This window comes from Macrobrachium rosenbergii, chromosome 25, assembly GCF_040412425.1.
Source record: "Macrobrachium rosenbergii isolate ZJJX-2024 chromosome 25, ASM4041242v1, whole genome shotgun sequence".
Taxonomy (NCBI): domain Eukaryota; kingdom Metazoa; phylum Arthropoda; class Malacostraca; order Decapoda; family Palaemonidae; genus Macrobrachium; species Macrobrachium rosenbergii.
In genome coordinates this window covers 18,048,821-18,073,820 of record NC_089765.1, presented here as the reverse complement: position 1 = coordinate 18,073,820, position 25,000 = coordinate 18,048,821, and the positions used below count along the sequence as shown (strand labels likewise).

Genomic DNA, 25,000 nt, shown 5'->3' with positions numbered 1-25,000 from the left:
GGTGATAATAAAAAAATATATTCATTCTGCTTGTCTTTCTGTCAGCCTCTTTTGATATAAGTAAATTACAAATTTTACATCTGTAATGCTTATATACTCGATTTCTTTGTCACTATACCTTACATTTACCCACAAACATTAATCTTTTAATCTTTCTTCGTTGCAATGAAAAAGAATTTCCCTATTCATAAACCTCAATTCAGACCAAGAAAAAAATGAGTAAATATGTAAATGAACGTTTTCGATGATAGCGCATCTGAGTTTTTCTTGTACTTAAGGACTCCTAGAATGTTATACAGGAAGACATACCATTACCCTGTTTTCCTCTAATCTGAATATGAATTACAGTCGCTAAGTAATGCTCACAATTCTACACGTACCTGGAAAACCTATAAACTCCCCTAATTCTCATATACAAATCTCATTGTACCATTGTAATTATGCACATTTTTCCCCTTCTTGCTTCTTCTCCCTAGTAATTTGTGGACTTGATCACAAACGTTCTATAAAAGCAAAGACTCGTAAGTACAGGAAATCCCAAAATTACCCTCTACATAAGGTAAGCACGCCACTGCCGTCATTAAGAAACGATTTCTTCAAATTCACTTCCTTTTCTTAGAAATGACTCAGCCATTACGTACACGGAACGCAGTGCTGCAGGATTTATTACGCAGCCAAAGTGCTGTACAGCATTTCCGTTTCATTAACAGAATGCTGTGACGTGAACACATCGAGGGTTATAATCACAGGTGAATTTTCAAGTTCTCACAGGCATCAAGAACTTTGAAGGTGCCGTGGGATGGGTTTAGTTCAAAATCATTGCAATCAGCTGATTTTTAGTTCAAAATCATTTTAATCAGCTTATTTTTAGTTCAAAATCATTATAACCAGCTTATTTAGAGTTCAAATTCATTGTAATCAGCTTATTTTTAGTTCAAAATCATTGTAAGCAGCTTATTTTTAGTTAAAAATCGTTGCAATCAGCTTATTTTTTAGTTCAAAATCATTGTAGTCAGCTTATTTTTAGTTCAAAATCATTGTAATCAGCTTATTTTGAGTTCAAAATCATTGTAATAAGCTTGTTTTGAGTTCAAAATAATTGTAATCAGCAAAATTTTGAGTTCAAAATCATTGTAATCAGCTTATTTTTAGTTCAAAATCATTGTAATCAGCTTATTTTTAGTTCAAAATCATTGTAATCAGCTTATTTTAAGTTCAAAATCATTGTAATCAGCTCATTTTAAGTTCAAAATCACTGTAATCAGCTTATTTTTATTTTAACTGCACACCAACTTCACATCTATGCCTGCCATTCCTTAACTGATTCTGCTCTTGTTAGGTAGATAAACAACACATACTCTAAAGAGCAATCAGCTGTTCATTCAAAGGCCTTAGGCCTAAACCACAAATTCTCTCAGTGAGTATGATGCTCCATACAATAAGGTTATATTACAGTGAGTTTCAGGTGTACCTAAATGACCAGCCAATGATCCATATCAAACAATACTAATTTCAATTTTCAATATAATCTTTGTGCCTGAAAAATATTGATAAATTGAATAGTTATTTGCATGAAATGATAGTCAGCAATGAACATTAAATAAATTTTTATTTGCTTGAAAAATCTTGATAAAATTGAAAAATTATTTGCATGAAATGACAGTCAGCAATGAATTTTCAATATAATTTCTTTGCTTGAAAAAAAATCTTAATAAATTGAATAGTTATTTGCATGAAATGACAGTCAGCAATGAATTTTCAATAAGCTTTTTAATTGAAAAAAAAAAAAATCTTAATAACCTGAACTTTTATTTGCAAGAAATGACAGTCAGCAATGAATATTCAATAAATTTTTTGCTTGACAAAAAAAAAAATCTTAATAGCCTGAACTGTTATTTGTATGAAATGACAGTCAGCTATGAAATAACATTTCTTTTTCAGATTAAGGGCCATTAATTCATTTTGAACTTTTAATAATAATGAGTTGATGTTCGCTGATGTAAAAACACCATTGATACTGGTCTTGATTACAGAATCCAGGCTCGACTGGAAATGACGGGTGGATGGCGCTCTCTTTTTTTTTTTGGTGCAAATTGCTGGAAATCTGGAACGAATTATTATGGAAAAATGATTATCATTTAATGCTCTTGCAAGTTCCTTCGCTCGAATGGAATTCGAGAAGAAATTGAAGTTTGATAATGATAATATTCAGTGAAAGGGGAAAAGACTTGGAATAATAATAATAATAATAATAATAATAATATAATAATAATAATAATAATAATAATAATAATAATAATAAATAAATAAATAAATACATAAATAAATCACATAATACCAGAAATACATTGATTTTGAGGCAAGAAAGTAAAAAAGAAAAAAAAAATAGATTTTAAGAAACAGTGTCAAATTCTGGTCGAAGATGATCCTGCGAAACATTATACTGAGCTTTTAACGTGATAATCTCTGATAAACATTAATGTGTCATGTTTAGGAATGTTGAAATGTTAAATAACATTGCAGTGATACAAATCTTATGAAAATGACTGACACGAAATTGTTAGGAATGCTAATTTTCACGAAGTACGTTTTCACTGTACTTTATATTATCATTATAGTGACACAATATCGAATGAAAATTACTGACCCGAAATTTTTACGAGGAATGTTGTCACTCTACTTTATATTATCATTATAGTGACACAATATCGAATGAAAATTACTGATACGAAACTTTTAAGGAGAATGTTGTCACTATACTTCATATTAACATTATAGTGACATAATATCGAATGAAAACTGCTGATCCGAAATTTTTAAGAAGAATGTTGTCACTCTATATTATCACTATAGTGACACAATATAGAATGAAAATTACTGATCCCAAATTTTACGAAGAATGTTGCCACTATACCTTATTTTTTTTTATTAAAAGCAAAACGATTTGAACTCAACCGAACCATTCATAGCACTTTTGATAAAGCTCCGAGCACGAGTTCAATGAACTACACAAACACATCAGAGGTGAATTTGAAAGAAAAAAAAAAAAAAAAAAAAAAAAAAAAAAAAAAACTCTCTCGATATGCAACATATGCATTCCATGTCTACCTCCGCTTTAGTTTTATACATTATTTTTTTTTTTAATAAATCCATCAGCAGTTTTTAAAACGGGTATCTGTCAAATCCTCGATAAAATCCCTCCCGATCCTCATAAATCCTTTCGTAAATCCTTTTCTATCTGTGTCGTGACAATGAGGACCGCTTCGATAAAGAGCTGTTCTTTATCGTGACGGCTCGAACTGAGCTTTTTATTCCGTGGATAATATTCAATTTATCTAAGAATTGAACTGAATTGAATATAGAATTTAGGCCAAAGGCCAAGCGCTGGGACCAATGAGGTCATTCAGCGCTGAAACGGAAATTGACAATAAAAGTTTAAAAGGTGTAACGGGAGGAAAACCTCAAAGCAGTTGCACTATGAATCAATTGTTCGGAGAGGGTTAAGGAAAGTAAGATGGAAGAAAGAGAATATGAAAGGAGGTACAGTAAAAGGGGCCGAAGGCACGCTGCAAAGAACCTTAAGCAATGCCTACAGTGCACCGTATGAGGTGCACTGACGGCACTAACCCCCTATGAGGAATTTATCTAAGAGTCGAGATATTTGTTAAATGAAGTAATACTTTCATTCTCCCAGTTCGCGCTCCCTTTGTTGAATAAAATGTATATAAATTTATTAATATCGTCATTTCGATAATGAGTCAATATTGTTGACTTGGGTAAAATATAATCTTATATTGATATGGTAAATTTAATTTCCCCATGCAATATTCTCTAATTGTAATGTGAGCATCTTAATTAGAATTCTTTGAAAGTCTGTGCATTCTTTATTTATGTTGCATTTATATTGTGCATTCTTAAACCATATTGCATTTATATTGTGCATTCTTTATTCACACTGCCTTTTTATTGACCATTCTTTGTTTCTATTGTGCAATCTTTATTAATATTGCATTTATATTGTGCATTCTTTATTTATGTTGCATTTATATTGTGCATTCTTAAACCATATTGCATTTATATTGTGCATTCTTTATTCACACTGCCTTTTTTATTGACCATTCTTTGTTTCTATTGTGCAATCTTTATTTATATTGCATTTATATTGTGCAGTCGTTATCTATATTGCATTTATAGTGTGCATTCTTTATTTACATTGCATTTATATTGTGCATTATTTATTTATTTTGCATTTATGTTGTATGTTCGTTATCTATATTGCATTTATATTGTGCTTTCTTTATTTACATTGCATTTATATTGTGCATTCTTTATCAATACTGCATTTGTACATACTTTATCTATAATATTGAATTTATATTGTGCATCCTTTATTTATGTTGCATTTATATTATGCATTCTTTATTCATACTGCATTTATATTGTGCATCCTTTATTCATATTGTATTTATATCGTGCATTCTTTATTTATATTGCATTTATATTGTACATTCTAAATCTATATTGAATTTATACTGTGCATTCGTTATTTACATTGCATTTATATAGTGCATTCTTTATCGTACTCCATTTATACTGTGTATTAAGGTGACCTTGTGACAAGCCACCTTTTAAAACGTGATTCATTTTGCATATAAAGCCTTTAAACCTAAACTGCCCTAAAATGGACAACTGCAGTATCTGCAAACCTTTCGAAACTGAGATATGCCATTTACTGGGCTCGTGAAACACTAATACACAAGTTACCGCAGTTTCAGAACGATCTTTCAATGCTTTCCACGAGTATTTAAGGGGTCCCCATTTGCAGTATCTGCAAAATCAGTAGTCAGGCAAGGGAAGACTGCAGTATCTACCATATTTCTCAGTTTTGTATTTTTGCAGATACTGCAGTCTTCTAGACAGTGAATTGAGGAGGTGTAGAGTACAGTTTAGTATGAGCTAGTAGTTATACGTAATTATTTCTAGATGTGTTTTGTGCCGATTGTTCGAGGGAGGGCATAATGGCTTCGTTACTGGATTCCGTTACTTATCGTAAGGTCATGTACCTTTTTAGCATCAGATAAGGTCACGGGTTACTGTATCAGCATTGGGTGTCTAGCGACCTTGTGACATTAAAGGTAAGCTGATGATAACATCAGCTTACCTTCAATAATAATAACAATAATAATAATAATAATAATAATAATAATAATAATATAATAATAATAATAATAATAATAACATTTTTGGAAAAAGAGAGTTTTATTCGTTTCAACAGGTAAATCCTAAAGCAGCTGCTCTCCAATAATAATAATAATAATAATAATAATAATAATAATAATAATAATAATAATAATAATAATAATAATAATATTCTTGGAAGACCGTTTCATTCGTTTCAGCAGGTAAATCATAAAGCGGCTGCTTTCCAATAATAATAATAATAATAATAATAATAATAATAATAATGAGGTCGAAAACAATGCACTTCATTACAGCGGCGGGGGCAATTCAAAATCAACCCCATAATGATGACGATAATGATGATTGCGTTCATTACAGCAACGAAGCCCATTTCAAAAGCATTTCAACAATTAGGGGCCTCGCCTCCCATAACTGAAAGCTTCAGAACGCATACGAAAATAACACTGACGTCACTGTAGTGGAAAGCCCATAGATTATACGGTGTCATTCGAATGACTGAGCACAAAAAATTCGCGACTAGATCTCAGAACGATTTAGACCTTTTGTTTGGAATTAATCTCGCTTCAATTTTTTTATTTTCAGATCCGTGTCCCTGGGTCCTGTACGGGATTTCAATTGGGGATTTCAGTGAAATCCCTTCCCGATTCGGCGTGAAATCCTCTTAATCCCACTTTATTTGAGCCGCGTGAAAGTGGCAGGCTGCATTAGATGACATAAATAATTTTTTTTTTTTTAAATCATAATCCATACAGTTATGAATGGAATCGTGACTGGAACCTGTTTAGCTTAGCATGAGTTTATCCTGGAAACAATAAAAGTCATAGATAGATAGATAGATAGATAGATAGATAGATAGATAGATAGATAGATAGATAGATAGATAGACAGATAGAAGCTTATTCACCATATTTATTTTATATACTAAGTATATACTTTGAATATAAAAGTTTAATATATACTTATTTTTTGTTGGTTCTATCTAATATCATTGTTCATTTTTTACGCTCATATTTTAACACTGAATTTTACTAGTATGTCACCATTCACATACTCATTATCAATCTTATCAATAATTTATATATTTTACCTTCATTATGGCGCTGAATAATCCTGGTGGGTCCCGGCGCCTGGTCTTCAAGACCTAAATTTCATAATCAATCAACATATAAAGTTATTAAAATCACAAGCTCTTGAATATGGACCAACAAAAGTACATAAGAATGCACGTATAAATCTTTAGATTAAAAAACACATACATTATGTTTCATCTCAGAATATTATAAACATTAACATTCGTTACTTCTTTAGTTATCAACACTTGATATTTTTATATTATTGTTTAAGGTTATCTTTCTCGACTGATATTTCTGTGCCTTGAGCAGTGAAAGAATATAATTTCCTTCTAGAATGTTGGTCTCTCCTTATTTTGCGTTAAAATATTTTTTTTTATTTTCAAAAATTTTTTTATTTTCAGACGTTGAAAACTTTTTTGCAGAGGTTACAAGAAAGGAAGAAGTTGTAAAGCTTCCAATGTCTGGAACAAGGGGGGAAGGTTTTGCTGAGTGGTTGTGGGAAGAGGCTTCCTAACAGGTGCTACACGGCTACCTGAAATCAAGAGGGATTACCCACGTTGATATTCGTTGAAATACCTACAGATAAGACTCAGAAAAGATAATTGAGACACAAAAGAGGTGCCAACGGGGCCTTTCATTCAGCAAACCCACTGATTCATCTTCTTCGAATAAGGACACAGAAGATGGAGTGTCCCAAACATAATCATTAAAATCCCGAGGACTAATAAGGATAACATAAATCTTTAATGACTGGGATTAAAGGATATTTTACACGGGACAAGTTGAGAGGCAAGTCAAGTGTGCAAGCAGCCTGCTCTCATTTTTGAAAGGCTCAAGTAGTTATTCGAACAAGTAGCCTCTCAGTTTGTGTCGTATACGTTTGGCGTGTACAATACGTCTTTGCACGATCCATTGCCAGAGCGTGGAAAGACGTACTGTACACGCCAAACGTATACACCACAAAATGAGAAGCCACTTGCTCGAATCACTTGTATACTTGTTGCGTGTAAACAACACTTGCCATAACTACTTGCCTATCAAAAATGAAAGCAGGCTACTTGCACACTTGACTTGCCTCTCTACTTGTCCCGTGTAAAAGAGCCTTTAATAAATAATAAAATGTGTCCAAAGTATCGTATGGTGAAATTTTAGGAATACTTCAGTTGCCGGACTGGAAGACGACCAAGCAAGCGTTCACACAGGCCAACTAATTGGTAAGTAGCTTCCCAGCATGAAGGGAGGGGAGGCAAGTTGCCCAAAAATAGAACTGCGGGCTATTACTTGCCTTGTCTCTCAGCTTGCTTGGCAAGTTGCTAATTACTTAACTTCCTAATTAGGAAAGGCAAGTACATGTTTACACACAACAACTAACTTGTAGCAAGTTACTTGCACGCTTGACCTGCCTTTCGACTTGTCTGGTGTAAAAGAAAAGGCCTAACAACAATGATTTCTTTTCTCTCCAAAAGATGACCGAAGGTTCTAGAACTGGTAAATATTGCCTTTTATGTACATAACTCTTATTTACTTCGTTGTACCAATTAAGATACACAAATCCGAGTATCTTTTTATTCGAGTATCTTTTTGTAAGTTGAAATCTACAGTACAAGAGGCTAACAACATATTCAGTGACAATACATCTGAACTGAAAAAAAGCAGAGACCACAAAAAAAAAAAAAAAAAAAATCCTTGAAAGATAAGATCACGAAAAAACTGATACCGTAGTATTAGGTCAATGAAACTATGAAAAATCACGAAAACAAAAGTTGAGAAAGAATTCCAAAGCGACAAGAGAATCCAAGTTTGGACTGAGGAACCGACCTTTCGAAAGAGAAAGCTCAAGAATCCCAATGCTGAGAAAGCGAATAATATTGGTGAGTGCAAGTCTCGACAATGTTTACGTTGAGGGAAAGTGATTGACAAGTCCCGGAACACAAAAATTTGGAAGATGAGAAGAGACATATATATATATATATATATATATATATATATATATATATATATATATATATATATATATATATATATATATATATATATATATATATATATATATATATATATATATATATATATATATATATATATATTAACAGGACCTCATTCAAACTGGATGGTATTTAATGGTGTATGTATTCAGAAAAAGTTACAAGCTTTCTTGGATAAACTGTAACTTTTTTTAATATATACACCATTAGATATCATCCAGTTTGAATGAGGTCCTGTTAGTAATTCTACTAATGGACAGAACAACTGTGCATGTGATAAAGTTAATATATATATGTATATATATATAAATATATATACATACATATGTATATATATATGTATATATGCATATGTATATATATATATATATATATATATATATATATATATATATATATATATATATATATATATATATATATATATATATATACTGTATATACTGTATGTATGTGTAAATGGTTTTGCCTTAAACTGCTTCAAAAAAATTAATAAATAAAATCCACTAAAGATATTCATACGTATAATTATCTCCATTCAAACGAAAAGAATACATGGAACCCATAATTAGCAATAACCTTCACAAAACAAAAATTAAACTGATAATCAAACAACTCCATCAAAAAGGCACAGGAAAAAACCAGTGATCATCAGTGCTTAATCACTCTCTATATACTTTACAAACGCTAACACTTTTGTACCTATTCTCCGGACACAATTCAATTCGATATCAGTGAAATCCTTCGCTGACAAAACTTCATTCGCGTTATTTGCCACAACTGTATGAAATCTCCAAACAAAGGTTTACCTTGCAGAGAGGACAAGTGTCCTCAATTTGTTTCAATCAAACTTATCCAGAACTTCATGCAAAAGGAATTAGGACCCTGAATGAACTGCTGTCAAAAGTTTCAAGGTCATGCAAAATGCAAACCAGCTTCCTACGTTGTTTTCGAAAATTATTATTATTATATTATTATTCAGAAAGATAAGCCTATTCATATGGAACAAGCCCACCAAAGGGGCCACTGACTTGAAATTTAGCTTCAAAAGAATTTTATTATTATTATTATTATTATTATTATTATTATTATTATTATTATATTATTATTATTATTGTTATTATTATTCAGATGATGAACCCTATTCAAATGGAACAAGCCCACAGAGACTACTGACTTGAAATTCAAGCTTCCAAATAATATATTATTATTATTATTATTATTATTATTATTATTATTATTATTATTATTATTATTATTATTATTATTATTATTCAGATGATGAACCCTATTCATGTGGAACAAGCCCACCAAAGGGGCCACTGACTTGAAATTCAAGCTTCGAAAAAGAAAATGTTTTCTAAAAAGTATTACTACTGAGAAGAGTAAGTTGATATAGTAAGTCGTAATCACTGCAAGAAACATCACATAATCATGAAAAATAACACGACAAGAATTAGACTCGTAGCTTAGGTGTACAAATCCCAGCTTTTGTCAGTTTTATTTTTTGTCGACAGCTTATTAATGTGCCAAGGAAGAACTTGATAAAGACCACTGTGTCAGGTCGAATATGACAATAATCGATGGACCGCACATGTAGTACAGTATGTGTGTGTGCGTGTGTGTTTGGTAATTATGTCTAAGAAAACATTTTTATATGCATTAATGATTGTTACGTTGCAATACGAGTTAAATAACTCCTATGCAAAAAGAGTAAAATATGAGCCGAAGTTTCTTCGGCGCAATCGAGTTTTCTGTACAGCCGCTACAGCATATAATCAAGGCCACCGAAAGTAGACCTATCTTTCGGTGGTCTCGGTATAATGCTGTATGAGCCGCGGCCCATGAAACTTTAACCACGGCCTGGTGGTGGCCTATCCTATATCGTTGCCAGAAGCACGATTATGGCTAACTTTAACCTTAAATAAAATCAAAACTACTGAGGCTAGAGGGCTGTAATTTGATATGTCTGATGATTGGAGGGTGGATGATCAACATAACAATTTGCAGCCCTCTAGCCTCAGTTGCTTTTAAGATCTGAGGGCGGACAGAAAAAAGTGCGGACGGACAGACAAAGCCGGCACAACAAGTTTTCTCTTATCGAAAACTAAAAAATTGAGCCTGCAAATCGTGTATAGTCTGAAATCAGTACAGTGATACATTTATTCCCTCTTAAATTTTTGCCTCTAAATCAATCAACGCCCTTTGCAACGCACAGCATATTAATCCCCCCAAATCAGGTTAAATCCCTTTTCATTTAGTCACGAGAACAAGAGACACGATACCAATTTCAAACGGTATGATCACATAATTGTTTTCCTCCTTATAGCGTCGTAATCAATATTTTATTTCTTGTTCGCAGGATAAGATATGGTTTGCTTTAAAACAAACCAAGTGACTTGAACAGATCATGTAATATGGTCAGATTTGGTTTCAAAAGTTCAAGCGAAGATGCTATGCATTCTACCCTAATGCAATTATTCTCTTTGTGCTTTGATAATTTACTTAATATTTTTATATATTTATTTATTAATTTGTTAATTTATTTTTTCTTTTTTAATGAGTGATTTCTTCTTTTTATGTTTCCCATTACCTTCTTTTACTTCTTTCTAATGAACACCATAATATTCTTTGGAAGCTTGAATTTTAAGTTAATAGCCCCTTTGGTGGGCTTGTTGCATATGAATAGGGTTCATCTTCTGAATAATAATAATAATAATAATAATAATAATAATAATAATAATAATAATAATAATAATCCAGTTTGTTATACACATGCATTAACATATCTAAGTGTGCAGTTATTGCTCAATACAACATACACATATCTGTTTATAAAACCTTCAAATGGGATTTAGAATTAATTTTTTTTTTTTGCTCAACATTTTCTCCCAATCTTTACGACTGTGTTCTAATTTTCTTTTGAAATTTCAGAAATTCCACCAATTCCTGCCTTTGGAAATGTCAATAGACTTTTGCTTATCGTCTAACCAACAAACCATATTCTCTACACATGAAACGTGAATGGGAAAACGTTGAATGGCTTTATTCTACCCACACTGGTGCTGGAGGTATGAGAGTCTGGTCCTCCACTTTTGTCAGTGAGTAGTTAGAACAAATCACTTACCAATAAGCTGTGTTACTGGCTTTCAAGAAATGCCCTTAGAATTACTGGCCTTAGCTTCTAGCTCTTATAAATGCCGCCAAAATTTTTTGACTAGATTTCTAATTCCTCTGTTAGCCTCAAATAACAGAGTAATTAGAAATCTAGTAAAATTACTCTGTTAGACTCAAATAATAAAGTAATTAGAAATCTAGTAAAATGACTATAAGTCTCAAATAATAGAGCAATTAGAAATCTAGTAAAACCTAGTGGAGATGGGAAAGACGAGATTTCCTATAGTCTTCCTTTTATCTCGTGGAAAATCAAAGGTGATAATTAGTAAAAAGATTCTTTTAACCATTTCTAGGCCATTTGCTCATTCGTGAGGTTTAATGCTTCGCTTTAATTTCAGGAATTTTGCGAATTAATTTTCCGGACAGTGTTCAAAATGCTTTAAGGGAAGCAATTAAAACAGTAAATTAGCGGAGCACTTAAGTAATTTCAGTTCTCAATAACTATTATCAGTTGTTCTAAGAAAGTTGTTTTCCATTACTCGAAGAATTTCGTTTTGGTTTAAAAAAGTTTTGTAATAAAACAAGTAAAAAATGCGCCGAAGTTTCTTCGGCGCAATCGATTTTTTTGTACAGCATATAATCAAGGCCACAGAAATTAGATCTATCTTTCGGTAGAGTCGGTAAAATGCTGTATGAGCCGCGGCCCATGAAATTTTAACCACGGCCCGGTGATGGCCTATCCTATATCGTTGCCAGACGCACGATCATGGCTAACTTTAACCTCAAATGAAATAAAAACTACTGAGGCTACAGGGCTGCAATTTGGTATGTTTGATGATTGGAGGGTGGATGATCACCATACCAATTTGCAGCCCTCTAACCTCAATAGTTTTTAAGTTCTGAGGGCGGACAGACATAGCCATCTCTATAGTTTTCTTTTAAAGAAAACTAAAAAGCTAACACGGCAAATGTATTACAGAGGGAATGAGTAGTTCATTGGAGTTTCTGTAAAACCGCCAGTTGAATTATACACTTCACTACCTAGATAAGACAGTAAGGCTAGTAATTCAACTGAGGCTTTTACAAAAACAATAATGATCAGCCATTTTCGCCTGCTTGTCATTAAAAGCCTTAGACACAAAAATAAAACTTGAGAAGTAAAACTACTGCGGTATCTGTAATTTCGTAATTGGTAGGTCCAGAAAACTAAAAAAACTAAAAGAAAAAAAAAAGCGTCTAGTCATCTGTCCCTGGGGTTTCAGAAGCTTCAAAATAACCCCATTCGAAGTTGACAACAACAGGTCAAGATAAAACCCAATTTTTAGCTCCCGGGCCAAATGAGCATCATTTTGGGGCCGGCCCAGAGCAATTAGCTCACCTTCACCAGGTGATCTGTCTTCCAGGGCACGTTCACAGCGACAGCACTTTTTGTTCTCTCTCTCTCTCTCTCTCTCTCTCTAGCTGCGTGTCTCCGCGGCAAAAGTTTTCTACGAGAAACTTTTTCAACTCATCCCCTCCCTAATCAACAACCCAGGCCCTTCAAGGCCTCCAAAACAATTCATCCTGACTCTCTCTCTCTCTCTCTCTCTCTCTCTCTCTCTCTCTCTCTCTCTCTCTCTCTCTCTATCTTCTTGGCTTCAAATGACTTCCATAATTTTATTAATTCTGTTCATTTATCCGATAGTACTCTCTCTCTTTGCCTTCAAGTGACTTCCATAATTTTATCAACGTTTTTCATTTATTCGATAGTGCTCTCTCTCTCTCTCTCTCTCTCTCTCTCTCTCTCTCTTTTGGCTTCAAATGGCTTCATAATTTTATTAATTTATTCGACAGTGCTCACTCTCTCTCTCCCTCCCTCTCTCTCTCTCGCCCCCCCCCCCACCTTTCTGGGCTTCAAATGAATCCCACAATTCATTCATTTTATTCATGTACTGGTCACTCTCTCTCTCTCTCTCTCTCTCTCTCTCTCTCTCTCTCTCTCTCTCTCTCTCTCTCTCTCTCTCCTGTTTTTGGGCTTCAAATGACTTCCACAATTCATTCATTAACATTCATGTACTGGGCACTCTCTCTCTCTCTCTCTCTCTGACTTCAAATGACTTCCACATTTTTATTAATTTACTCGACAGTGATTGATGACGTCACCACAGGAAATGGTAAAAATTTCATCGATTAAATTTAGGGTATGACGTCATGACTAATGGTAATGACATTGTCGCTGATAGTATTACTGGTACTCATTATGATACAGTACTATTACCAATGACACTATCAGAGCAAGTAATACTAATTCTGTTAATAATACTAATGGCAGTGACGTTGCACTGTTTGCATTTTGCGAGATAGAGAGGAATGAATAAACTGAAAAGGAAGAGAGGAATGAATAAACTGAAAAGGAAGAGAGGAATGAATAAACTGAAAAGGAAGAGAGGAATGAATAAACTGAAAAGGAAGAGAGGAATGAATAAACTGAAAAGGAATAACGAACGAGAGAAAGAGGAGATAGAAATAACTAGAAAACATCCATTTAAAAAGAAGCAATGTTTTTATTTTATTTAAGGTTAAAGTTAGCCATAATCGTGCTTCTGGCAACACTTCCCACTCTGGTCTGAATGTCCTCACTCTTATTTCTACTCTTCCGAATTGAAAAAGTAAAACGAACGAGAGAAAGAAAGTTAGAAATAACTAGAAAACATCCAATTGAAAAGAAGCAACGTTTTTTATTTCACTTAAGGTTAAAGTTAGCCATTATCGTGCTTCTGCCAACACTTCAAACTCCAAGCACACCGTCAGCTCTGATTGTCCTCACTCTTACTTCTGCTCTTCCGAATTGAAAAAGAAACTCGAACGAGAGAAAAAAAAAGAAGTTAGAAATAACTGGAAAACATCCGTTTGAAAGAAGCGAGTAATGAATTGCAAAAACTGCAGTGCAATAATCAGAACGAGGGCAATTCGCGCTATTTAAATGTTTCCTGGGGAATTCCAGGCCTCAATAAAAATGCTCTCTTAATTCATCAAGCGTCGAATTTTTCAGCCGTTCCATGAAAAAGAAAGATAACTGGTTGTAATAATGTGGCAGAATAGTTCTTTCCTCTCTCTCTCTCTCTCTCTTCCTGGGTGAAGTAACCGAAATAAAAATCTTCAGAAATTAAGAAATATCAGTTTAACTCATTGCCTCCCCCCCCCCCCCTTCTCTCTCTTTCTCTTCCAGGTTGATGGAAATGAAATTAAAAATCAGAAATTGAAGAGTTTTCAGATTTAACTCTCTCTCTCTCTCTCTCTCTCTCTCTCTCTCTCTCTCTCTCTCTCTCTCTCTCTCTCTTTCAGGTTGAAGGAACTGAAATATAAAAACCACAGAAATTAAAGGGATTTCGGATTTAACTCTTCGCCCGCCTCTCTCTCTCTCTCTCTCTCTCTCTCTTTCAGGCTGAAGGAACTGAAATATAAAAACCTCAGAAATTAAAGGGATTTCAGATTTAACTCTTCGCATCTCTCTCTCTCTCTCTCTCTTCCAGGCTGAAGGAACTGAAATATAAAAACCTCAAAAATTAAAGGGATTTCAGATTTAACTCTTCGCATCTCTCTCTCTCTTTCAGGCTGAAGGAACTGAAATATAAAAACCACAGAAATTAAAGGGAGTTCAGATTTAACCCTTCGCCCGCCTCTCTCTCTCTCTCTCTTTCAGGCTGAAGGAACTGAAATATAAAAACCTCAAAAATTAAAGGGATTTCAGATTTAACTCTTCGCATCTCTATCTCTCTCTCTCTTTCAGGCTGAAGGAACTGAAATATAAAAACCACAGAAATTAAAGGGAGTTCAGACTTAACTCTTCGCCTCTCTCTCTCTCTCTCTCTCTGCCTCATTTTGATGGGGAAACTTTCTGTTACTCGGCTCAATTTAAAAAGAAAATGATGAGCCCGAATCGTGGACCCACGAACAAGCCTTTGATGACGTCATTAATTTATTTCTGTAATGAGGAATTTCTTTTTTATTTTTTTAAAATTTTTGTTGGCCCGGTTGCTAATGGGTGCAAGGATGGAGAAAATGAGGAATGATTTATTCCGTAGATTGCATTTTCATTCGAAAAGACATTATAAACAAAATGCTAAATTAAAGATATGAGAGAGAGAGAGAGAGAGAGAGAGAGAGAGAGAGAGAGAGAGAGAGAGAGAGAGAGAGAGAGAGAGAGAGAATACAAACTAATAAATATATATACTGTATATATATATATATATATATATATATATATATATATATATATATATATATATATATATATATATATATATATATATATATATATATATATATATATATTATATTTTTCAATCTTATTTCTATATTATATATTGTTTTTTCAATCTTATTTCTGGTATTAAATAAAGTTAAATAAAAAATATATTCAATCAAAAGCAAATAAAAGGTAAAAATAATCCTGAAATATATACGTACCCATTCCGATAACTAATAATAATAATAATAATAATAATAATAATAATAATAATAATAATAATAATAATAATAATAATAATAACTGCATATTTCCTTTCTCAGCCTCGAAATTTTCGAACAGAAGCCAAAACAAAAAAAATCAACGTACAGCGAGGTAATAATAATAATAATAATAATAATAATAATAATAATAATAATAATAATAATAATAATAATAATAATAATAATAATAATAACAACAACTGCAAATTACCTTTCTCAGCGTCGAAATTTTCGAATAGAAGCCCCCCCCCCCACCACAAGAAAAAAAAATACACAACGAGGTAAAACCGACAACATTAAACTGTATAGAGCCACCTACAGTCATACACGTATATTCATTTGTTGTACAGTGCATCCATGAACGTATTAATACTTAATTAGGATTTCGAAGCAGGAAGTAAATATTTACCAGTCACCTCATTTGCAAATCTGTCTGTGCGATGTTAAATTGCTGAGAGTTTTTTTTTTTATTTTTGGTTTATTTTTTTTCTGAAATTATACAAACAAATAATAAAGAAATTATGTCTTAGGATGTAAAAGAATTTTTGTGTATTTCTTTTTTTTTTATGAAGAACCCATTTATAGCTCTTTGGAAGCTTTAATTTCAAGCCAGTGGCCCCTGTGGGCTTGTTCTCTACAGATTCTTATGAAAAAAGCATGTATGGTAGACTTGCAAAAAATAAAATTTAATACATAAATTCTAATTCAAAGATTTTAAAACCCTCTGGAATCTGACTTCTTTCCTATATCTCAATTAATTCGTCATTGCTTCTCAATCTTTGATAAAATAGAACTTAATATTTAAAATATATCTCAAAGATTTTAAATCCTATGGAAACTGACTTCTTACCAATTTCTCAATTAATTCGTCACTGCTTCTCAATCTTTGTTAAAAAGAATTTAATATTTAAAATATAATTAAATGATTTTAAATCCTATGGAAACTGACTTCACTCCCTTTTTCTCAATTAATTCGTCACTGCGTCTAAATCTTTGATAAAAAGAATTTATTATTCAAAATATAATTCAATGATTTTAAAGCCTATGGAAACTGACTTCTTTCTTAATATTTAAAAACATAATCCAATGATTTTACAGTCTATGGGAACTGGCTTCTTTCCAATTTCTCAATTAATTCGTCACTACTTCTCAATCTTCGATAAAATAGAACTTAATATTTAAAACATAATTCAAAGATTTTAAAAGCATATGGAAACTGACTTCTTTCCTATTTCTCAATGAATTCGCCATTGCTTCTCAATCTTCGCTGAAATAGAACTTAATATTTAAAATATAATTCAAAGATTTTAAACGCCAAAGGAAACTGACTTCTTTCGTCTTTCCCAACTAATCCGTCACAGTCATTCAATCTTCGATACTCTAGGTCACCAAAACACACACACACAATATATATATATATATATATATATATATATATATATATATATATATATATATATATATATATATATATATATATATATATATATATATATATATATATATATACACATAAAGCCTACGGCTGTTCCAGACAGGTATGTTGGCAGTAGCAGTAGTTAGAAGGTTCGCGTGGAAAGTAACACGCACATTTTGACTTTTATTAACTGAGGACACCTTGAGCTTCGCTGACAACATTAACTTGAGTGGATGGAGGTGGAAAAATAATTTTAAGAATTTTGTTCATTTGTGTTCTTCTTGTTCTAAGGAGCCGTGCTGCAGTTAGCTCATGAAAGTTCAAGAAAAATGTGAAGTTGTTGTACCTCAATTTCGTTGAATGAGAAATTGAAACGTTTGGGTTTAAAGATACACACACACACACGCATATAAATTTAAATATATATAATATATATATATATATATATATATATATATATATATATATATATATATATATATATATATATATATATATATATATATATATATATAGAGCCCAAAAAACGCCAAAATGTAGACAGTAAACGCTAGATTTCAGAGACCAAACGGTCTCTCTTTATTACTTGCCTGAAGAGAGTGACAGTTGGTCTCTGAAATATAGCATTCATTTTCAACATTTTGGCGTTTTTATGGGCTCTTTATATTTGATGGAAGTCTGTTTCAACAAAATATTTCACAGTCATATAAATATATATATATATATATATATATATATATATATATATATATATATATATATATATATATATATATATATATATATGTAAATACCACGACAGCCTACCCTCAGTTCTCGCAGAAACCTAACCAGCCATAGAAAGTACAAACCTCAATCCCCTCCCCCACCCTCCCCCATACCCTTTACCTATCCTAACCCCAAAACCCCCAAACCCTGAAAGTTGTCCTTCAGACGGCTCAGACAGCTACAAGGACCCAGACCAAGGACCCAGGTGGACAAACAAGGAACACAAACAACGAACACAAAGCAAGCCTTGTTTAGTCGGCAGCCGAGGGCAGGAGACAGAACACAGAGAGAGAGAGAGAGAGAGAGAGAGAGAGAGAGAGAGAGAGAGAGACCTTACTTAGAACCCTTGGCACTACTGTGAGAGAGAGAGAGAGAGAGAGAGAGAGAGAGAGAGAGAGAGAGAGAGAGAGAGAGAGAGAGAGAGACAAAGGCTTGTGATGATTAAATCGAGTGTTATACTTGCGCTGCAATGTCAACAAGAGCCTATATGGGTCTGCTCCCTCTTCCCCCTCCCGACCGCCTCTGGGAAATAAGCTTCTAAGACGAGTTTCAGTTGCCCTTGTTATGTTAATGGCATTTTCACAAAAGGGGGAAGCAGGGGGAGGGGGTCCTCCAAGCCACAATTAATATATGGGTAACGACCAAACTCTCTTTTAGGATGATAATTTGAGGAGTGGGATGATGTGTTTTGTTTCCGTTATTAATTTTGAAAATATTTTCTAGGTGGTTTTCCGGATTAGAATTTATATATTAATTATGATTTTTAATTGGTTGATTTTTGTGTACCAGTAGTAAAAGGTTTCCGAGTTAATGGTAATGAATTTTCAAAGTCACTATCGCCTAAGGAGCGTATTAACGAAAGCACACACAACATACATATAATAGGCTATATATATACATATACATACACACACATACATGCACACACATATATATGTGTGTATATATATACAATTTATTACAGAAACTAAAAATATATATATATATATATATATATATATATATATATATATATATATATATATATATATATATATATATATATATATATATATGCATATATAGACACAGCAATAGTCATTCGTCAAAGAACTCTTTCTATACTAGAGCAAATCTATTCTTCTCAACAAAATATTGTTTTCAAGTACATTTGCTCTGAAGATAGTTGAACTTTCTATTTCAATAATGCTCCTTGCTTTCACTCATTCCCTGGTTCCCGTCAGTAAGTTTTGACATGTTATTGAAGTGATATTTGCATTGATCGAAAGGTTTTAATGCATTTTTTGGAAAGGTCTGCAACCACCAATATTTATTTATGCAAGAGGAGAAAATGATGAGTGCCTGTCATTTTGAAAGATTCAGGGATATACTGCAGATGTACCAATTTATTCAACGAGGGTAAAGTAACACTCCTTTTTCAGTTTTCTGTAAAAGAAAACTGTTGTGCCGGCTTTGTCTATCCGTCCGCACTTTTTCTGTCCGCCCTCAGATTTTACAAACTACTGAGGCTAGAGGGCTGCAAACTAGTATGTTGATCATCGACCCACCAATCATCAAACATATCAAATTGCAGCCCTCTAGCCTCAGTAGTATTTATTTCATTTAAGGTTAAAGTTAGCCATAATCGTGCGTCTGGCAACGATATAGGACAGGCCACCACCGGGCAGTGGTTAAAGTTTCATGGGCCACGGCTCATACAGTATTATACCGAGACCACCGAAAGATAGGTCTACTTTCGGTGGCCTTGATTATACGCTGTACAGAAAACTCGATTGCGCCCAAGAAATTTCGGCGCATTTTATACTTGTTTAATGTGCTGATAACTTTGACATCATCATGTATTCTTGCTTGTATACTTTCCTTTCAATACTATATATTAACTTTATTAAATAATCATTCAGTATTAATTTTCAATTCCATCTAGTGATCGGTATTTATCTTCATGACTTCTACCAAGTGACAATCTCAGTACTTTTTTTTAAGGTGCTCATAACCCTGACATCATCACGTCTTCTCCATTCTTTCTCATAACCTTTCCATCAAATATTAAATATTAACTTAACTGAATATTAATTAAAATACTAAATTTCAATGCGATCTAATGACCGGCATTTATCCTTTCCAGTAAATAATAATTTTATCAAGTGATAATTAAAACATTAATTTTCTATTCGATCAGATGACCTGTATTTAAATTCCTACGACTCCCACTTCCGCGAACGACATTTGACTTATTCCTTAATTCTTACGCTGTCAGACACCATCTTTCCACCTGCATCTTTCAAGATCATTCTTTTTGCATTTATGTCCTTCCTGTACAACACCAACATCCGTGTCTACACATCAATTATTCTAAGATCCATTATTTTCAGTCTACTTCCTTGACGTGCAGTTCCAACATCCGCGTCTACCTTAGTCTCTTCTGTAAGGTTAAGCAATCTTAGAATTGCAGCTGAACTAGGAATAATTCTAGTTTTTTTACTCAAATGAATTTCTTTAATGTGTCAGTGACTGGAAACATACATTGCAGATACAATGACTTATCAATGAGTCAGGACACATCTCATAAATTGTTTCCCACCTTGGTATTTGCAACCTGAAACTATTTTTCAATCATTTTCTTTTAGTATGCTACTCTTTTTTTTTTTAATATAAATCTTACAGTCAGACCCAGGCCACAAATGTTACTATAATTGAAACACTCCTTACTGATGCAGCGGCCTCTCCATAAATTAGCATAGTACCAATGAATTACTACCGTTTCGATATCTTTCACCCAAAAGCATTTTTTCAGCCATTTTCTCTCTATTTTACTCTTGTTTCTCCTCACCAAATTCATGAACTTAATTAATTTATAACCGCATTCTGAAATATTTTTCTACAACCAAAGATAACTCCTACTTCAACGAGGTAATGGTTACTTATACCTCCAGCCACTCCTCTTCCGCAAGCTTACAACAATCAAACTTACTCTTCCATCTTATTACTAAAACATAATCAAACATACCTACTGTTCCTCCCTCGACCAAGCAGGACAAAATGCCCCGAGTCAGGCTAGGTTTGAACATGTTAATTAGGATATATTAGTTGACTAGGAAAAATAAACAGGAAAGGTGAAGTTCTTTACTAGACTTACCAGATATTCCCTCGTAGGTCCACCACTGTTCCCAATTCCAGGTTACTGCTGCTGTGTCTTGAAGAAAAAAGAAAAGAAGAAAGATAATTTTATTAGCTTTTCAAATTCTGGAAAAGGAAAAATAGATTCTCATTAGTTCTTCAACTTAGGGAAACGAGAATCGTGCAAGCAGAAATGCCCTAAGAACTTAACCCACTTCATGTATAAATTCTCACCTGAACCTGACAGAAGATGGTTTAATTATAACACGAAAGGCTTTATAAAAACATTTTGATTACAAGAATAAGATATATTTAATATCGTTTGACGTCAAGGGAAATTTTTTATTTCATCCTTCCGTGAGGTCTCATGTTCTGCAAATCATATATATCATTTAAGAGTGTTCCAAGCTTCTGAATATTATTTGTAATCTCAATCTTCTAGACTGACTGTCCTTAAAAGTTCTGACAAAACTTTCAGAAATTCATGTCATATTGAATAGTTCAGCAAAGTCATCAAGCTTATTCTTCTCTTGAATAACAGGGGCATGACCTTACATCAAAATATTTTCTTAAATTGACGGTGAAATATTTCATTAATAATTTTTACTGAAAAAATAAAAAAAATCACATAAAGACTAAAATCTAATGATTTAATTCTCCCATGTTAATGTTGGCAATGAAATAACTGACACATGCTATTGAAACATTTTGCAAAATACCACAAAACAGGCTGTAATCTAATTATCTAATTTTACCATGTTAATGTTTATAATTAAACAATTAACACCTGTTATTGAAAAAACGTTTTAAAATAAAAAAATCCGTAATCTAATTATTTAATTTTCCCATGTTAATGTTGCCAATTAAATAATTACAACATGTTATTGAAACAAGTTTAAAAAAACCACAAGAGGCAGAAATATAATCATCTAATTTTCCCATGCTATTGTTTCCTATGAAATAATTAACACGTTATTGAAGCATTTTGCAAAAAATCACAAAAAAGGACGTAATCTAATTATTTAATTTTCCCATGTTAATGATGCCAATGAAATAATACACACGTTATTGAATTTTTTTATAAATCACAAAAAAAGGTCGTAATCTATTTATTTAATTTTCCCATGTTAATGTTTAAAATTAAATAATTAACACATGTTAATGAAAAAACTTTTAATAATAAAACAGTTCGGAATCTAGTTATTTAATTTTCCATGTTATTGTTGCCAATGGAGTAATTAACACGTTATTGAATTTCTTGTTTAAATCACAAAATAAGCAGTAATCTTCTTATTTAATTTTCCAATATTATTGTTATCAATCCTGGAGAACTAGGCCACGACATCCACACTTATAAATGCAATAACTAATCAATAAAGATTATTGAAAAATAAAAAAATCACAAAAAAGGCCGTCATCTACTGATCTAATTTTCCATGTTATTGTTGTCTCACCAGGAAAATTAAGACAAGTCATCCTAAACTTATAAATGCAATAACAATCATTAACCTATAACCAGCCTTTGTATGTAATTGCTTAACTGGGACTTGAGTTTCTTGTCATAACAACAACTTTTTCCTCCTCCTCCTCACCTTCCTCTCCAGCCTCCTCCTTCTCTTCCTACTTCCACTCCTCCTCCTCCTCACCTTCCTCTCCCGCCTCCTCTTCCTCCTCCTCCTGCTGCTCCTCCCCTCCTCTTCCGCCTCTTCTTCTTCTTCTTCTTCTTCTTCTTCCTCCTCCTCCTACTCGCCCAATCCTCTTCCTCCTCATCCCCCTTACCTTCCTCTCCCGCCTCCTCCTGCTGCTGCTGCTCTGTGCTGCTCCTCCTACTTCTCTTCTTCCTCCTCTTCTCCCTCCTCTCCTCCTCCTCCTCCTCCTCCTCCTCCTCCTCCTCCTCCTCCTCCTCTTCTTCTTCTTCTCCTCCCTTTCCTCCTCCTCCTCCTGCTCCTCCAGTAAGGAAAACCTCTACAAAAAAAAGAAGAAAAAAACTAAATTTGATCAACGAATCGCCAAAGTTTTGTATAGAGACATCGATGACGGTAAGGTCGACCTTTCCGTTGCGCCTCTATTGAATTCCGGCCTTTATCGTCCGGTTAAAATGTCCGGTTTATGATCCTTAAGAACAACTGGAGTGCCGGACATAATTGGATTTGGTCATCCGGTTTTGTTTTCTCTTTCTCTCTCTCTCTCCCTCTCTTTTTTTTTTTTTGTTAGGTCTGATGGTATTCTTATTTAGTGCGGTGGAATTAGTCCACCCTCAGATGTTTTCTTTAACTTTGTGTGTGCGTGTGTGCATGTGTGTGTGTGTGTGGAGTCACTGTGTAACTATACACACATACATATTATATATGTATATACATATATATATATATATATATATATATATATATATATATATATATATATATATATATATTATTATTATTTATGTATACCTGAATCACGAAAATATATAATATGTTTATTGATTTAATAACTGAATAATATAAAGACAAAATCCACGAAGGAAAGAGAAACAATGGAGCACTGCAAGGCCTTTCGACTTCTTGTCCTCTACTTAGCAAGTAAAGGACAAGAAGTCGAAAGGCCTTGCGGTACTCCATTGTTTCTCTTTCCTTCTGGATTTTTGGATTTTATATATATATATATATATATATATATATATATATATATATATATATATATATATATATATATATATATATATATATATATATAATATCTTGTATTTGTATGTTCATGTGACTTTCATAGACTCTAATCTACATTTGAATATACGAAAAATAATACGATGACTCGTGTATGGCTTTATGTGTATGAGTGACTTCCATGTATATCACTCTTCATATGAATACATGCCCAATACATGACCTGTGTATGACTTTGTATGTATGTGTATGTGTATATGTGAGTGACTTTCATGTATATTATTCTACATATGAAATTATGCACAATAATACAATGAACTGTGTATGATTCTATGTGTATATATATGTATGTGACTGACATTCACGTCTATGACCTTTTTGCAATAAGGTGAAATCTTGTAAGGCTATACAGAAGGTGACAAAACTCAACAGAGAGATGCAGTGTTTTTCAAGTTTTTTTTTGTATATATTTTCCAATCCTTGAATTTCTCAAATCAAAGTTTATTTTATTTATATCAATCTTTTCATATCGTTTTTTTCGTGTTTTATCATATATTTCCCAATCCTTGATTTTACCTTATCAAAGTTTATATATTTACAAAATTTCAGTTTTTTTTTTTACTTCAATGTCCTACCTGTTATCTGTTATACCTGACGAACAGAGATGAACCAATTAGCAATTCCCGTCCATAAAAATGTGTTTCTTAGCACGAATCAACAGTTTATTTCTTGCTTCTGTGACACATACCCACGACGACCTTTGACCTTTGGGTGACCTTTTTCTTTTTATTGTTGTCTTTTCCCATATTCCTTCGTGTCTATCCATTTCGAAAAAAAAAATCATTCAAGCAGAAATGGGTTCAGTAAAAATGCAAAGATTCTTTTATGTCGTTTCAATTGATTCAATGAACGCTGTATTGTCTGCCCTAGTTAGAAGATATTTTCTGTCCTGTCCTCTCTCTCTCTCTCTCTCTCTCTCTCTCTCTCTCTCTCTCCTTGATGTTGATGTTGTATTTCTCTAACGGTGCCATGATCAACTGTATCTATCCTAATCATTATCTCTCTCTCTCTCTCTCTTTTTCTTTGCGATGATATTGTTTTTCTCTAACCCTACCATGATCAACTATCTCTCTCTCTCTCTCTCTCTCTCTCTCTCTCTCTCTCTCTCTCTCTCTCTCTCTC

General features: G+C 33.0%; 1 protein-coding gene across 1 annotated transcript in view; it reads right to left on the bottom strand.

Annotated features, from left to right (window-relative positions):
* LOC136852186 (carbonic anhydrase-related protein 10-like) overlaps positions 1 to 25,000 on the bottom strand; it is a 163,490-nt gene that overhangs the window by 96,730 nt on the left and 41,760 nt on the right. The window contains exon 2 of the mRNA XM_067126631.1: positions 21,190 to 21,246. Within this exon, the coding sequence (XP_066982732.1) occupies positions 21,190 to 21,246 (57 nt within the window). The remainder of the gene's footprint in view (positions 1 to 21,189; positions 21,247 to 25,000) is intronic.